The following is a 17,792-nucleotide window of genomic DNA, read 5'->3' as shown; positions in this document are numbered from 1 at the left end:
GTCCTGGGGCTTAAACTCAGGGACTGGGTGCTGTCCCTGGCACTCTACCATTTGAGCTCCAGCTCTTCTTCTAGGATTTTTGGTGGCTAATTGGAGATCAGAGTCTCACAGGCTTTTCTGCCTAGGCTGCCTCTGAACTTGGATCCTCAGATCTCAGCCTCCTGCATCACTAGGATTACAGTGTGAGCCACCAGTGCCACTGCTACCTTCTAGTGTTTGAATCCACTCAAGCACTATTATTATCCAAGGTCTAGTTCTGTGTACCACCAGTAATGGTACAACCTTGCAGTCAATGAGATGGGTGGGGCAGGGATGGATGGAGAATGATAGAAGAGGTTTTGCTGATCAACAGACACTGTATACATAAGTGAACATGTTAAAGGGAAACCCTTTTGTACAACTACTTGAAGATAATAAAAAGAAATGTATGTCAGGTGTGATGGCACATACTTGTAATCTCAACACTCAGGAGGTTGAGGCAGGAGGATCATGAGTTTGAAGCCAGCCTGGATTACATAATGAGACCTGTCTTCAAACACAAAAGCCAAAACAGACAAACAAAGCACCCAGTAAGAAAGGAACGTGATTCTGCTGTGACTCCCAGTGTTCTGTTCCTCAGAAACCAATTCTTCCCGTCTATCAGATGTTCCCACACACCCAGGCCTCCCCGGACACAGCCCACCCAAGTGTCTTCTACTCTGTGTCTTCTACTCCCTCCCTCCTCCCCCTCCTGTTCCTACAGCATCAGTGCAGCCTAGGGAGGGGCTCCTATGGAAATCTGCCCAGGAACACTGAAGAAGATAGGGAACAAGGCCGGCTTAGTACCTCTGAAATCAGCCTTTCATGAAGGAAAGGGCAGGCATTTTCTTCTCTGAGCTGTCTTTTAAATCACGAGTAGCCAGGTGACAGTGGCTCATGCCTATAATTCTGGCTACTCAGGAGACTGTCATCTGGGGATTGTAGTTCAAAGCCAGCCAGGTAGAAAAGCCTATGAGACTCTATCTCCAAAAGCAGCAGTGAAAAGCTGGACTGGAAGCATGGTGTTAGTGGTAGAGCACCAGCCATAAGCATGAAAGCCAAGCAAGTGCACAAGGACTTGATCGCTCTAAGCCACATTACCCCATTGTCAGATCACTTCGGTAAACTCATTTCTTGCTAAAGCTCCTTTAGAATGTTCTCTACATACCTGACTTGAGTCACATTCTATTCTTTAGACTCTATGTTCCCACGTGTTGGGATGACTTGTTTCTTTTTCTTTAATTTTAAAGGTGGTGTACAGAGAGGTTAGTTATATAAGTAAGATATAAGTACATTTATTGTCAAACATTGTTACCCCCTCCCTCTTTTTTTTCTCCCACAGTGGAGTCTACAATGCTGCTGTAACTGTGACTTTGAATACAAGCCATGTGATGGTGACTCACGCAATGAGTAAAGTGTTAACTTCAAGGCTAGGCTGGAAGAATCCCTGTGGTGGAAGAAGTAGGAGATCACCAATGACTTACTCATTCATTTGGATAGAAGACTAAGGGAACCGTGTTTATGAGGAAATAACTTCTGAATGACCCTTCTCTGTGGTCACCTCAGCCAACAGGATCCCTGCCATGCCGTGCCCGCCAAAAGAACTCGGAGGGACTCTAGAGATGTCGTTATCCGGTCTAGGGCTTTGGGTGAGGCTCTAGTGAATCTGGCCAGCACAATTAGCATCCTTCTCTTTGTTCCTTCTGTGATTTCATGTACATGGACTTTTCCAGACTTCCATGTGGCCCTGTCAGAGATGCCCAGCTCACAGCTCATCAAACCTGGGACCCCCTGAGTCACTCAGTACACACAGCCTGCTGGTTAGGGACCAGGGGACAGGGACCTCACAGCCGTATCTTATTGAGGTTGCAATGAGGGAACTGAACACAAGGTATCACATCAGCATGTGCTGACCCCACCCCAGGGCAGGTTTTCTCTGCAGACATACTGAGTCCAAAGGCTCCTGCTGATGGCTTGTCCCACCCAGGTGGCAAACCACAGTGTCCCCTATCAAAATGATGGGAGTGAAGCCATCGCATGGCCAGGGATGCTTTAGTAAGTGGTTTCACACACTGTGCTGCTCTAGAGGCTCACAGCTGCCTTTCGAAGTGTGGATCGTTAACTACTCTTCTCTTTGCTTTTCCTTTCCTCACTTTCTTTACAGAGGGAGGGAGGAAGGGTGGGCAAATACAGTCATGGACTTCCCATGTACATTATGTAAAAGGTGAACTATGTAACTTGAGGGTATGGATGGGACAGGGAAAGATGAGGAGAACCATGGAAGAGGGGACATGGATCAAAATGCAGTGTACTCACAATCTGATTCGTGGAATTGAAACCCCTGTGGTACTAAAAAGAAGAAACAAGCAAACAGCCAAGCTCAGAGAGACCAATGGCACATGTTTTCTCTCACATGCTGAGCAAAATTTAAAATACACCTGGTCTTGATAAGTTATACAGGACTCTAGGCACAAACAGTGAGACCAAAGGAGGATACTCTGAGGGGAGAAACACAAAGGCACAATGCCTGTGTCTCTGAGCATATGAAATAATATTTATCAAGATGAGAAAAATAAAAGCAGAAGAACAAAAAAAACTTTGAAAAACTCTCAATGGTTTCACTGAGGTGGGTATCATAATCATTGGGACCCTGTCTGGTCCTTGATTGGGGTTCTCAGTTACTATGATTCTTAATGTGATAACAGGTCCTCCAGGTTCTCAAGTTGAAAGTTCCATATTCCTGCTTTACCCATAAAGAAAAAAGTGAGGGGCTAAGAAACAGGCTCCTGAGCTCTGGGAACAATAGAGAGCACTACAGAAGCTAGCTGGGGCCTAATCACTGCTTCTTAACATCCAGTCAGCAGAATCTTCATATCCTGTGAGTGGCTGGGGGCTGGAGCAAGCTAAGGGCACAAGTCAAGGGCCTGCTGAATGTACCTCAAATGACACCGCTCCAAGTGACACAATGTAGAATGACGATCATTTTTGTCCTGTGCCTTCATGAATATAAATTAATGAGAAAAAAAACGACAACTGTTGAACTCAGGGTTAGAAGGCTGCTTTACTTGCTAAGATTTGTACATTGTATGTGAGTATATGTTAGCAGTATGTGTGCATGTGTGTGGTATATGTGTGCATGCAATGTGTATATGTGAGTGTGCATGAGTGTGTGCTTGATAGACTCAATGCTGAAAGCATGTTGATGTCACCGACTCGTGAGTTTATAGTCATTTTATTAATCTCCAAAAGGGGGTAAAAGGTCATGATTTACCCACATTTCTCCAGCTCTGCTACTTATATGTGGTCAAAATGGAGTCATGAGATGTTCTGGAATTACCAGAGTTCTAAAGCACCTTTGTGTGAAATAGAAATGAAATTCCTTAAAAAAAAACCCCACTGGCAATCTTATAAGGGAAAGGAAGGAGTAGAGGAATGCTCATAATTTTTAAATATTGCTGACACATGGCCCACTTTAGTGCAGTACTGTAGCTTACAATCTATCACCAATTTTAAACTGATCAATCATTGTACTGATCTATTACTATTCTCAAAAGGGCTCCATGTGAAAAAATTTCAAACTTCCTTCCTTAAAAACAAACTTGCAGCAGGGAGTTGGTGGCTCACGCCTGTAATCCTAGCTACTCATGAGGCTGAGATCTGAGGATACAGGTTCAAAGCCAGCCTGGGCAGGAAAGTCTATGAGACTCTTATCTCCAATAAACCACCAGAAAACTGGAAGTGGTTCTGTGGCTCAAGTGGTAGAGCACTAGCCTTGAGCTAAAGAGCTCAGGGATAGCACCCAGGTCCAGAGTTCAAACCCGATGACCACCACCACCAACAAAAACAAAACAAAACAAAAAACAAAAAAACTTGCCCAATCAGTATGACTTGATGGTTAGGCAGCCTCCCAGGGGGGATTGGTCAAAGATTGTTGGAGCTCCCACAGGCCTTGTTAGTTATTAAGAAGTGTAAGTTACACTTTACTAAATGTTGTGGTGGGAGAGGGTGATTATAAATACCCCAGTACTCCCAATGAGCACTACAAAGCCAGGCAACTTGGATGGAAGATGCATGTGAACTTGTGGCTACCTGAGCCTGATAGTCATGTGCTGAGAAATTCTATCACTTTCCTCCATATGAAAGACACTGATGCCTTCCATGTCTGTCTTCCCACCAAACACAGCCAACGTGACCCATATATAATCCATACAATTCAGATGGATGTATACCTCAGTATCATTTCAATGTAAAACACAAAAAGAACGGGATCATCCACAAAAGACTGTGATGCAAATGTCAAAATCATGTTTTCCTATTTTATCCCTCAGGATGAAGAATGATAAGCCCAAAACCTAACTCAGTTTTCTGGATAGTTATCTGGACTCTGTGTAACCAACTATGCATAAATATTCTGTCTCTTGTCCCATGGCCTTGGCACGTGAATTATATGTGACATTGAGAAGGCACACAGTGATAACCAGTGTTCAAGAAAAGATTAGATGATGGCTAGGCAGTTATTTTTGATGGACTGTCAGCCCATCATTTGTCAAATGAACCCACACTGAACTCTATAAACACTCCTTAAAGTCTTGCACACAAGGTTCTTATGGTACAGGAGACCTAATGAGTACATAAAAGAGCACTGTAAATTGTGTGGTATGATAGCCTTTCTAGCTTTTCCCCCAAAGCCAAGCTTGTTAACATTCCCACTTTACAGGTAAGACAGCAAAGGCAAATGTCAGTCTAGGTTACCATGACTACAAGTGGACCAGCCTGAGCCTTAGATTCCAGCTAAGAGATGCTTACTGAGCACCAGAGAGCCTCTGAACAACTTGTGTGTCCTAATTCATTTAATCCTAATCAGAAGCCTACAAGGCAGGCATTAGCATCAATTTAGAGATCAAATTAAGGCAGTGAGACTAGAGGTAACTATTTTTCCCCCCTGTGAAATAGGTTCTGCAAGCAGCCAAGATCACAGAGCTGCTAAGTAATAGAGTCAACATTTACAGCTAAGCCACATGGCCCCAAAGCCAGTGCTCAGCATATTGAAGCCTTCTCTCACTCTGGAACCAGGCAGCCTGGTTTTCAATTGGTATCTACAATTTACTGGAGGTGCCCTCTTGGTAACTTACATAAGTTCTCTGTGCCCCAATTTCCTCAACTGAGAAATGAGAACAATGGTTAACCCATGGCACAGGGCTACACAGCTGACTTGCTGAGTCAGCACATACACGCTCTTAGAACAGTGTCAGACACAAGAGTGTTAGCTAATGAAATTAGCTAGTGCAATGATTAGTCACTAAGCTATATAACTTTCTAAATCATCTAGGAGATGATTTATATAGTTTGGAGTAAGGGCACATGCCTTTAATCCTAGCACTTTGGAAATAGAGGTAGAAAGATTACAAGTTGTGGACTTAGCAAGCAAGATCTTGTCTCAAGAAACAAACAAGCAAACAAAAAGATGGTTGTACAATTAAAACTCAGTTGATATGGACTGATCCAGAAATTCATCTTTGTGCATAAAGGACATGCATATTTCCTATCACCTGGGGTCTACCTAAAATAGTGGTTTCCAAACTCAGCTCTGCTGAGACATCTTCATGTTAACAACAAGGACTAGATGGCAGGGTTCAAACTTCCAACATCTGTATGATTTTTGTAGCTAAAAGAAATGTGAGAACCCTTGGTCTAAAAGAATGGAGTAAGGTCATGCAGTTCCTTGTGCTCACAGCTCAGTGTGGCAAACAAATACCACAGAGACCACCATAGAGTGGGCAGTTTAGGGCCAAACTCATACCTATTTGACATCCTGTGGCTTTGAAAACAGAACACTGCTGGATCATGGAGGAACTTGAGAGCCAACACAAGAGTTTTAAATAAGATTAGATAGTGGAGGCCTTCATGCAGCGATGGGTTACAACATAACACTTTGAGAAGAATGATCTGCTTGTGTGGTGGAGGACCCACTGGGGTGGAGAGAACTGCTGGAGGAGGGAACTGCTTTTGGACTCCAAAGAGACACAATTTCCCATGACAATACGCCTTTGGGGAGTGTTGAGTCCAGGACGGTCACTATCTTCCACCGGGGGGTGGAGAAGGAAGGTCATTCCCTTATGAACACAAAGGAAGACTGAGAAGATATGACAGTGGGCATGGTGTAGAGAAATCAGCCAACAAGGACTGCAGCTACCGAAGTACTACACTCATGACTCACTTTCCAATCAGGCTCAAGAAGACAGCCACTCAGATTTCATGGGGCAGGGGAATGATGTGCTAGGAGAGGGGGTTGAGTGTGAAGTTGGAGCTGCCATATTGGTAGGTCATCACAAAGACCAGTAGGCAGCTAGAGATACGGGATTGGGGCTTTGGTAAGATTTGAGAATCTTCCACACCTCTTTGGTGGATACATAGTTGGCTCTAGGCTGAGCAAGTGGGTTAAAATTCAAGGGCTACGGGTCAGTTCAGAAGAGAAGAGTCAGGAGGGAGTGATTCAGATTTTCTTAAACTTTTTAATCTTTCTTCCACCACCTCAATACCTGACACTCTCATTTTCTTTCTGTAAAGGGGAGGAGGGGTCCCAACAGAGATGGCAGAATGAGCCAGCTGTCTTCCCTATCCCCCTGGCCCTCTTTGACACCAGAGGCAAGGGTTTGTGGGTAGGAACACATGGAGAAGGTGAATGATCCTGACCAATGTAGAAAGCAAGCAGCAGACACACTTGAAGCCTTTAAAAACACCAAGCACTGGACTTGTATAGAGTTGTACTGTCTAAATAGTAATTTAGCACATGGATTCTTAGCCCAAAGGGAGGGGCAGAGATCTGCCATGGTACATAGGTGCTATTTACCACAGAAGCCAGTATCTGAATTTTCCAAAGTTACAAAATTAATCTAAGAGTTACAGACACAAAGCACAATGCTAACACCATCTAAGCTAACTCTCAGCTTCCCATCATCCTATCCTATCCAAGGAAGGCCAGTTTTCTCTCTACTTCCGAAGTCTTCTTAGCGGTGTGCACATATGCCTTTCTCCTACTAACATTGTTCCTCCCATTTTGCTGGACTGCATGCTGTATGAGTTTGTTCCAATCGTCCCTTTCCTTTTTTTTTTTTTTTGTCAGTTGTGGGGCCTGAACTCTGGGCCTAGGCATTGTCCCTCAGCTCTTCAGCTCAAGGCTCATGCTCTACCACTTGAGCCACAGTGGCACTTCCAGCTTTTTCTGCTTATGTGGTGCTGCGGAATCGAACCCAGGGCCTCATGCATGCAAGACAAGCACTCTACCACTGAGCCACCTTCTCAGCCTTCCCTTTCCTTCTTGTCTCCCTTTAGCACAGAGACAAGGAACATACCATTCGACAGCCCTCTCTCCTGAGGAGCCTTATCTGCAAATGCTCTCATATAACACCACCATGAAAATGCTTCTGTAAAGGGACCATGGAGTAAAGGGCCCAGCAGAGAAACAAAAGCAAACACAAAGCAATCAAAAGAACCAACTTTCTGGAGCGCTACTCATTCCTGGAAGAAAGGAGGCCACACTTCCCTCTCCTTCTCTTACTCTCCTTTTCACATTTGATTTGAGCCTCTTGAAATTGCCCTTTTCTCAGGACAGTGTTGGCCAAATATTTGCCATCACCAATGATTCCAGTAAATGCATGTTAATATCGGCTAAAATCAAGGGGGAAATGGGGCACAGAGATGGGAGTGTGCCTGGAGGGAATGGGATGTGGGGGAAGGGAAGCACAGAAGCGGCGTTGCTAGGCAACCAGCAGCCTGGACCAGACAGCCCAGGAGCTAAAGATGCAGAGATGGCCTCTCCTCCCTTGCCCTGCCCTGCACCTCACTGAGCTGTCTGGCTCTAAGCTGTGTGTGTGTATGAGGGGGTCCCCAGATGGTGGCATCAATCTGTCGTATCCTGACACTCGGCCTTCTCTCATCTCCCCCCAGGGAGACAGGGATCTGCCTTTGTTTTCAACCAGCGTGAAAAGAGCTCACCAACTTTATCATAAAGACTCTTGCTAGAGAGGGAACATGCATAGCATCCCCTTCCTCCTCCCCAAGGAGGGGAGGGGTGGCACCATTTAGCTGTGTGCCTCCCGTGGGCATATTTTATCAACTATTTCTTATTCTGTTATATACCACTAAATGAGCTTTTTAACTACATATAGAATTACCACCGAGTCTGTGTCAATACTCTCTTATATCTTAATATGTAGTTGCTTCACTACGTGCCTTTACAATGTTAAATATTATCACCACCCCCAGAGTCTGCAAAGACATCTGGTTTGCTCATTTGGTGGTGTGCCCAGGTTTGCAGAGGGGAGCCTAATAAATGATGACGGCAATCAGGCCAAAGTTGAGGTCAGCCCAAGGCGGGGCTGCCTGAATCCCATTTGGCTCTTGTTTGATGGGGTGGCCTGGTGGTGTGGGAGGTCCCAGACAGAAGGTTCATAATGCTGAGTCCCTCTGTCTGCTCCCAGTTTCTGTGAATGGCTTCTTAGCCCTTGTCTGAGCCAGGAACTCCTGGTGAATTGAGTACAGACAGGAGCAGATGGCAGGCATGGACCACGCTTCAGTAGATGGCCCAGCCAGCCAATCAGAAGAAACCACCTGCCCACCTTGCACCCTTGAGAAGATATGGAATCAATTCTATTTTTTCTTTCTTTCTTGGCAACATGTGCTTTTGGGGAATTCCTGGTTTTTCTTCGTAGCAAATAATCCTGTGCATATTTTTTTTCTAAGAGAAAAATATTAACCATAAAGTGGCTACAGAGGTGGTATAAGGGTAAATGTGTATGTGAATGTATGCAAGTCAGCTCATTTATTCTATGCCGGATCATTAGTCTAGATTTTTTTTAACACATCATATACAGCTGGTTTGTTTTATAGCTCATGTTAGCTCAGAATGTTTACTCTGTCCCCAGACCTTCTTTATTCACAGCTCATGGTAACTTTAACCTTGAAGATTAACTGACACTAATATCACTGTGAGCCAGAGACTAGTGTTGGGAAGGCAATGATTGCTTCGTCTTCTGCCTTGCAAAGTTCTTTCAACCTGGTAGACTGCAGCTTACATAAGATGCGAAAATCCTTCACCCCTGTGTGTCACATCATTAAATCATTACTAGATAGACTAGGACCTGAATTCAAAGGCACACAACCTTATCTCAGGTAAGATAAGGTAGGAAGTCTCCATTTCCATCATTAGACCAGTAAAGAAGCTGCATTACGAATGATTGGCACCATGTCTCAGGTCTTCATTGAGTGTACTTGTTATCATGCAGCAAAGACAGAGCAAGACGTAGTAATAGAGCCCTCAGCTCAAACCATGCATCCCACTTAGCCAGCGACAGGCCTTTGAACAAGTTATTTAACCTTTCTGAATGCCCATTTTCTTATCTGAGTCAGCTGCTATGTGGTACTGTGAGGATGAAATCAGATATGCTCTGGACAAGTTCTAAGAATGGCAAAATGTAGTTATTATTGTGATGGACACTCAGTATGAGATCTGGGTGACCTGAAGCAATTCTATTATGTGCACGTTCTACCCCCTATTGTTTAAATGACTTCTATTCTTTAGATAAAGTCATCCCACAGAAATACAACGGGAGCCACAAAGTAAGCCATAATATATAATATTATATATATATATATATATATATATGTATGTATGTATTTTTCCCCCTGAGAAAGGGCCTCAATATTTGTAGCCCAGAGTGGCCTCAAACTTGCAATATTCCTGCCTTGGCCTTTGTAAGTGCTGGGATCACAGGCATACACCACCATATCTGGCAATTTTAATGTTTTAAATAGCCATATGGAAAAAGAAACAGAGGAGATTAATTCAAATATACAGATTCCTCCAACCTAAAATACCCAAATATTAACCTTTCAACATAGAATCAGCAACCTAAAAATCATTAGTAAAACACCAAGTTTTTTTAAAAATATGAAACCTTTAACATTGGTGTGTTCTCTCTGTCACCACTGAACACCTCTGGAGTGTTGCTTGGGTTTTGGGAGGAAAGAGGTGGGTAGGTAGTACTGTGGCTTGAACTCAGGCTGGTACTCTACCACTTGAGGCACACTGCTACTTCTGGCATTTTGCTGCTTAAGTGGAGATAAGAATCTCATGGAATTTTCTGCCTTTGCTGGTTTCAAATCAAGCTCCTCAGATCTCCATCTGCTTGACAGCTAGGATTACAGGCATGAAGCACAGTGCCCAGCAGCCTGATACTTCTGTTCCAGTGGCCTTTGCAAGATTAGGGACAGTATGTAATTCCAGCAGTCATCTACTTACTATCTTGAATTCTCTTGGAAAACACTGATTACTTAAATTGTGTCCCATTTCTGAGAATTGTGGAGATACCTTGTTCCTCTGTTTTCCTAGAAGTGAGCAGTTATGAATGTCCTGTGGCCATAGACTACATCAGAGGGAAGAGACACAGCCATCCCCAGACAGCTTGGAGCTTAAGACACAGCCTCCCAGAATGGATCAGCTTCTTAAGCCAAACAGGAAGTGAGGTAGGTGATGGCAGGAAGTTGTGTAAATGGAGAAGACTGCAGTGGGTCAAAGCTTTATCACAGAGGGAGGAACTTCTGCCATCTAAAATGGTGGACAAAAAAGCAGAGAAGGTGGTCCAAGGATTGGAAAGAAAAGTATTTTCTCCTGCTGGCCTGTCTTCTGGGAAAACAGGGCCTTATACAGTATATATCATATACCTTCAGGGAAGATCATAAGAATGATGCCATTCCAGTCTAGTGGAAATCCATTCTAATTTTTATGAGGAACTGGGAAGAGCGGCACACGCATATCATCCCAGCTATTCAGGAGGCAGAAATAGGAGGTTCAAGGTTAAGAGGTTCACTCCAGGCAAGAAGTTAGTGAGACTCTATCTCAATAAAAGAGACAGGTGTGGTGGTATGCACCTGTGATCTCAGCTACATGGGAGTCATACATAGGGAATCCCAGTCAGAGGCAGGTCTAGGCAAGAATGTGAGGCCCTTATCAGAAAAATAACCTAAAAGCAAAAGGTACTAAGGTGTGGGGTAAGCAGTAGAGAGCCCTGAGTTCAAATCCTTTGCTGATAAAAATATAAATGCTATCCAGGTGCTGTTGGCTCACACTTGTAATCCTAGCTACTCAGGAGGTTGAGATCTGAGGATCTTGGTTCGAAGTCATCCCAGGCAGGAAAGTCCATGAGACTCTTATTTCCAATTAACCTCCAGAAAACCTGAAGTGGTGCTATGGCTCAAGCAGTAGAGCACTTGCCTCGAGCTGAAGAGTGCAGGGACAGTGCCCAGGTCCAGAGTTCAAGCCCCACGACCGGCCAAAAATAAAAATAAAAAATAAAAATGCTCATTGCTCTTCCATCTCCACCTCTGTTACCAAAGCTTCAGGAAGAGGCTCAGAGCTTTGGAATCATAGACGATGGTGGCCCCTCTCACTTTTCATGGAGGCTTTCAGACTAAAGTTCTCATGAGTAAACAATTTCAGATGACAGAGTGAAAATCACAGACTTCAGGTTGGCCTTCCATACACATCATCTGTCCAATTGTCCTTAAGTAGAATGTAAGAACTTACGGAGCAACCTGGTGAAGATATGAGCACAGGGCACTGGTGACTTGTGCTAACACTATTCATCTACCTCAGGAGGCTTGAGATCTGCAGGGATCTCAGTTGGAAGACAGCCTGGGAAGAAAGTCCATAAGACTCATCACCACAATAACCAGCAATTAAAGCTCAACTGGCGGTAGAGCATCAGCTCAAATAAGCTCAAGGACTTGAGCACAAACCTTGGTACAAATGAAAATCAAACAAACAAACAAATGACATATCAGGAAATGGCCTGTGTATTTAGATTAATTCCTAGCCTACACTCCGTTGCCTTCCACCCTCCCCCACTACAAATAGTGTACCATTTACGGGGATGATCCAGGTTTTGGAAGAACAGGTTTCACTCAGTAATCTCCAAGGGCTTGACAGGCTAAACATTCAATGTGAGAATTAAGGCCATTTTCTCCATAACCCAGAGAAAGGAAATGTTAAGGCAGCGTTCCATCACTGCATTAAATTATCAATGTGTTTGTCTAGCTCCAGACTCCTCCGTTCCCGACTTTTCTGTGGGGGCAAACTCTTTTTCCAAACCTGCATCCCACCTGACAAACCTTGTCAGGTCAATATAATGGAAAATGTCATTCCTCTCCCTCCCCATCTTTTCAACAGGTACTGCTTAGTCCAAAGCTGATAACAAATATCCTGAACTGGTCCTCAACCTCAAGTTCAATAGTTGATACAGATGACTAAAGTAGAGTTAAGGTAGAAATGAATCTGAAGGTAATCATTTTATGAACATTTAAAATAAGGGCACAGAAACTGGATGCTAGTGGCTAGGCCTATAATCCTAGCTACTGAGATAGGAGGACTGTGGTTCGAAGTCAGTCTGGGCAAGAAAGTCCCTGAGATTCTTATCAATAAAAAAAAAAGGCAGAAGTGAAGCTGTGGCTCATGTGGAAGAGTTCCAGCATTGAGCAAAAACAAAAACAAAACTGAGTTCAAGCCCCAGTGCTAATACAAAAAAAAAATGAGGACATGAGGTCAAAATGTTTGGAGTCAATTGGAATCTAGAGATAGAGCCAAATGAGCTGGAGAATAGGGGCTACCCTTAGAAAGAAATCTAATTTAGAATTCAGGACAACAGAACTTTGTAAAAGAGAAAGACAATTCATATATTTAAATTGGCTTTTGTCCAACGGCTGTCTCCAAGTTTTGCTGAAGCCTGTTCTAAAATAGTTTTCCCTTTTATATCTATATGTATAAAGAAATTCGTGTGTGCCAAATCAAATTCCTGGCCAAACAGTTGGTTCCATGGTGAGAAATACTGAAAAGATGTAATAATAATACCAAGCAAGGTATCTGAGGCTCATACTTTCCTTTTTTTCATTCAACAAGTATGTATCTTAATGACATCTTCCAGAAACTGGACTGAGCACTAGTATCACAATGGCCCAGGTACAGACTTATTCCTCAAATTTTGTGGGGGAGGGCTTTGGAAAACAGTAACAAGTACAGAAGCAATGACAATGAGGTGTATATGGCCATGTAGGAGATTACCACAGGACAAAGGGCTGCCTGGCCAGGCATCAGAGAACACTGGTGTGGGGGAGGGAACTGAAGAACTCAGTGAAATTAGCCAGACACAGGGGACAGGGGCATGGGAAGGACAGTCAGACAAAGCATGGCAAGAACATGAGTCGCTCTTGCTTGACCAATACTTTCATGATTTTATAGGACTGAAGAAAACTGCTCCCCCTACTATGCGCATCAGTAATTCTGTGTGTTTCTGGGACTTAAGTCCCTATCAGCTATCCCCGTTCATATTTTCCTAAGGCCAGCTGGCCAATCCACAGCCATGAAATTGTCATTTGAAGTCTCATTTCTTATCCCCGAAGGTAGCTTTGTCCTAAGCCTCAAGCTTTAAGAAAACCTTACAAAACATGCCAGGCAGACTAATCACCTATGAACTCACCCACTGAGTCTTAAAATGTCAGGCATCTAATGTTGGTTTGGTGAAAGAAAGACTCTGTGGACTGAAGAGATCTTCCTTAACAGTTTACCTTTATTGCTTCCCTCACCCAAATCCAAACACCAAGTCTGACTTTTAACAAGACTGCAGGCTATACGATCTAACCTAATAAGGACTTGATCTTTAATGCAAAAGTCTACACAGAGGGATAAGTTAATGACAACATTTATTCCTAATAGGGGCTGCCCTTAAAAAGAATACTGCTTTGGTGTTCTGGACAACAGAATATTGTAGAAGAGAAAGACAATTCATCTATTTAAGCTGGCTTTTGTCCAATAGTTTCAAGTTCCATTTTTCTAAGGTTGGCTGAAGCCTACTAGTCTTTCCATTTTGTATATGTCTAAAGAAAATTTGGAAAAAACTATTTTGCAAAATACTTCAACAAATCCACACAGGTGAATGATTAGGTAATAATAGTGTTATTGGTTTCTGGAAATGTATGCAGCTCTTAACAAAGATGATAATTTATAGTCACTTGGAAAGTGCTAGTGAAAAACAATACTAAGTGGTAAAGTAAAACATACAAAATTACACATGCATTATGATTGCAAGAAATGCAAATATGAAAAAAAATGCTGCAAAGATATCCACCAAAAGGAGAAGTAACGCAATGGTAAAAGCAGGAGCTAAATAACAGCTTTTAAGGCTGTTTAAACAAGGTTCAGAATGCCAGCTGTTCAAGGACAAGGTGAGCAAGTCCAGAGGCTGTGATTCTGACTTCTATGACCCTTACATATTCTCAGCTTGGGGAGAAACTGGTTGATTTCCCATGTCTCAGTTTTTCCAGATGTTCAACAGTGATGATGGCGTCAGAGTACAGGCACTTACACTTCCAAGAGCACATACCTTGTCTCTTTAATTTGAAAAAAAAGTAGACTGTGTGCTATTCCCTCTGAGCAAAGAGTGACCAGTCACTTTTACTTCCAGCAAGAGTTATGAATTAGATTATATGGCAGTTCACTCTTTCCAAGCAGGAAGAATAACTCAAGGCACTTATGGAATTTCCTTTCCTAAAGAACCCTAACAATAGCTTAGATATACATCTGGCCTTGCAAATTCCCAAGCTGCAATGTCCAGAGACAGAGAATGAGTAAAAAATAACTCACACACACAATACCCTGGTGTGCCCCAGCCCAGTCTCTGCAGATTTCATAGCTAGATATTGAAGAACACTTGACCTCCTCTTCTTCTCCAACAAATCAACCTCAGAATCACATGAATCTCAGGAGAAACTTACAAAGTGGGCCCCCAAGGGACTTACCTGTACCAGGAGTTCCAGCTTCCTGTCATCCAGAAGGTGTACTTGACATCGACGGCCCTCCGTCATCTAAGAGACAAGAGACATGGTGGCCATTAAAGTGGAGAAGTGGGACAAAGGATGTGAGGGCTCCTGAGCTGGACCCCACTGGAGATAGTCTGGGAGAGTTGGGTCATCAGTAACAAGAAGTGGTAGTAGCAGCACCTCATTCATTCAGAAATATTTATGGGGCAATTTCTATCCAGCTGGGGCTATTCTGAGAGCCAGATATGGAGCAGCACATAATACTCCATGGAGCTTACATTTCCATGGAGGAGAAATAAAATAATATATGCGTTTGCAATGTTTTACTAAGTTATGGTAAGTGTTCTTCGTGTATTCATTATTCCATTCAGTAACTGCATTACCACAAGTGAGAGAGCTCAAGATCCCATCTTTGGCCCCAGATTCACGGTTTCCCTTGTTGATCAGTACCAAAGCAGAGGCCCACCCATCTTGCATCTTGGTGTTAGCCCAGCATGTCAAGAATGACCTGAGTCTATGCAGGACTGTCAGCATAAGCAGGATAGAGGTGCCCACAGCCTACCTGGAACCCTGTCCCTTGTGCCTTTTGAGATTTCTGTCTCTGAAGAGTGAAATAAGAAGTTGGAGCTGGGCACTGGTGGCTCATGCGTGAAATCCTAGCTACTCAGGAGGCTGAGATCTGAGGATCACAGTTCAGAGCCAGTCCGGGCAAGAAAGTCCTTGAGACATTTATCTCCAATAAATCACCAGAAAACCAGAAGTGGCACTGTGGCTCAAGTGGTAGAGCAGCAGCCTTGAGCTGAAGAGCTGAGGGACAGTGTCCAGGCCCAGAGTTCAAGCCCCATGACTGACAAAAAAAAAAAAAAAAAGCTGGCACTGGAGGAACTAGACTTAGCCCTGATAATTACTGGCTGGCTACAAGACTTTGGTGATTTCTAGACCCCAATCGCATAGGCAAAAAGAAATGGGCTGGGTCTGGTGGGGTGCTAATATTTAATAACTGAATTTGTTTGATGTGTAGCATTTGCTAACATTGTCCTCAAAGGAAATCCTCAGCACAGCAAGTCTCTTCAGAGATAGCTAGCTGCAGGTATATGAATTATTGTCCTGCTGAAAGCCAAACACCTACATGATGTCTGCTGACAGACAGATGACTGTTCCAATGCTGACCGTATTTGAAACCCCAGGAATATAGCAACAACGCCAAGAGTACAAATTGCTCTACTGCCATGAAATCACGAGGAAGTAATAGGCTTTGAGTATTACTTTTGTTTTTAAAATATTGTATATTATGCTTATATAATTTTTTGGGGGGGGGGTCCGGTTGTGGGGCCTGAACTCTGGGCCTGGGCGCTGTCCCTCAGCTCTTCAGCTCAAGGCTAGCGCTCTACCACTTGAGCCACAGCACCTCTTCTGGCTTTTTTCTTTTTGCTTATGTGGTGCTGAGGTATCAAACCTAGGGCCTCATGCATGCAAGGCAAGCGCTCTACCACTGAGCCACCTTCCCAGCCCCAATGCTTATATAATTTAATTTTAGGAATGGCTAAGTTTTAGATCTAGTTCCAGAAATCCCTAAAAAAATGTAGTGACCGGCTCTCAGGAGTTGACCTCAACAGCGCTGTGTGGATCTGAAGCCCTTTTAATGTTCACCTAGTGGAAGATGGATACTGGGCTGTTCAGTATTTCCCACCATGCTATCACCCCTAGTGAGGACTAGTATTTCCCCTAGAGATTAGCATGTTAAGCAACTGTAAATAAAAGAGAGATGCACATAGGTAGATCCATGGACTCATCTCCAATGAACCACCAAAAAGCTGAAAATAAAGCTGTGGCTAGCCTTGAGCAAAAAAGGCCCTGAGTTCAAACTCCCGGATGGCTCAAGTACAGCTCAAGTGGTAGAACATCTGCCTAGCAAATGTGAGGCCCTGGGTTCAAACCCCAATACTTTCCCAAAACAAAAACCTCCACCAAAAACGTTAATTTCAAATTTCAATAGGGCTGTTAATAGGAACTAAATAAGTACTCGAGAGAAAAGAAGTTCAGAGCTACAGAAATGATTCTCACTAAAAAGTTTAACAGAGTGGAAATTAGTTCAAAAAGTGGTATACACTCCCTGATTGTTACAGGGTCTTAAAAAATGTTTATCACAGGCTTAAGAAAATTCCTTGAAGGGTGAAGATAAGAAAAAGATTTATGAAAGACATACAATGTCTTTGTATCTTTTAAACACAACGCTTTGAGCTTCCTCACATGGTGGAAATTTAAGGGTTTGTATCAGCCTTTTAGTTACTGATTCGCATTCTAATAGATTTTATGAAATCAAGTTGGTATCTAAGAGATCTATTTATAGTAATGAAGCCATAGAACATCATACTCTCAAAATATTTCACAGCACATAAAGTTCAGATGTAAAAGTTGACCCTGTCGGTCTTATTTTCATGAAAAGTAAAAATGCTTATTAAAATTCAATAATACCACTTTGTCTGCCCTGTAGCTAAGGGAAGTGTATTGAGAAGCTGGTATTTATTCCTGGGGAAAAGGTAAGCCTGCCCCTTCCTCATCCATGTCTCCCTTGGAGGAAAATAAAGGAAGCCTACAAAAGACACCCCAGGAATGTCTGAATAGAGACTAGTGTTTGATTCATTGTAGTTTTGGAGGTCCACCTTCCCTTTGACAACAGGGGTGTGGGTTGTTTCTTAAAAGAGCACCTGTTTATTGTTTGAGTCCTAAGTCAGACTGGAGTACCAGGTTTCCCTCATCATTTCAGAAAAGGCGCACCGTGTGGGCGGGCACAGCCCAAGAGCAGACATCTGCAGCTTTGTATGGCTTGCCAGGCACAGCTGAAATTTTCTCTTGAATACTAACAATTGTAAAATAGCACTGTGTTTCTTTTCTTTGCTCTCTCT

The 17,792-nt window shown here is 43.2% G+C and overlaps 1 protein-coding gene across 1 annotated transcript in view; it reads right to left on the bottom strand.

The window, feature by feature from the left end:
- The window catches only part of Frmd4a (FERM domain containing 4A), a 288,454-nt gene that overhangs the window by 161,838 nt on the left and 108,824 nt on the right, over positions 1 to 17,792 (bottom strand). The window contains exon 2 of the mRNA XM_013014606.1: positions 14,866 to 14,931. Coding sequence (XP_012870060.1) covers positions 14,866 to 14,931 — 66 coding nt within the window. The remainder of the gene's footprint in view (positions 1 to 14,865; positions 14,932 to 17,792) is intronic.

The sequence above is a fragment of the Dipodomys ordii genome, unplaced genomic scaffold, assembly GCF_000151885.1.
Source record: "Dipodomys ordii isolate 6190 unplaced genomic scaffold, Dord_2.0 Scaffold24, whole genome shotgun sequence".
Lineage (NCBI taxonomy): Eukaryota > Metazoa > Chordata > Mammalia > Rodentia > Heteromyidae > Dipodomys > Dipodomys ordii.
This window is presented reverse-complemented; position numbering and strand designations above follow the sequence as displayed.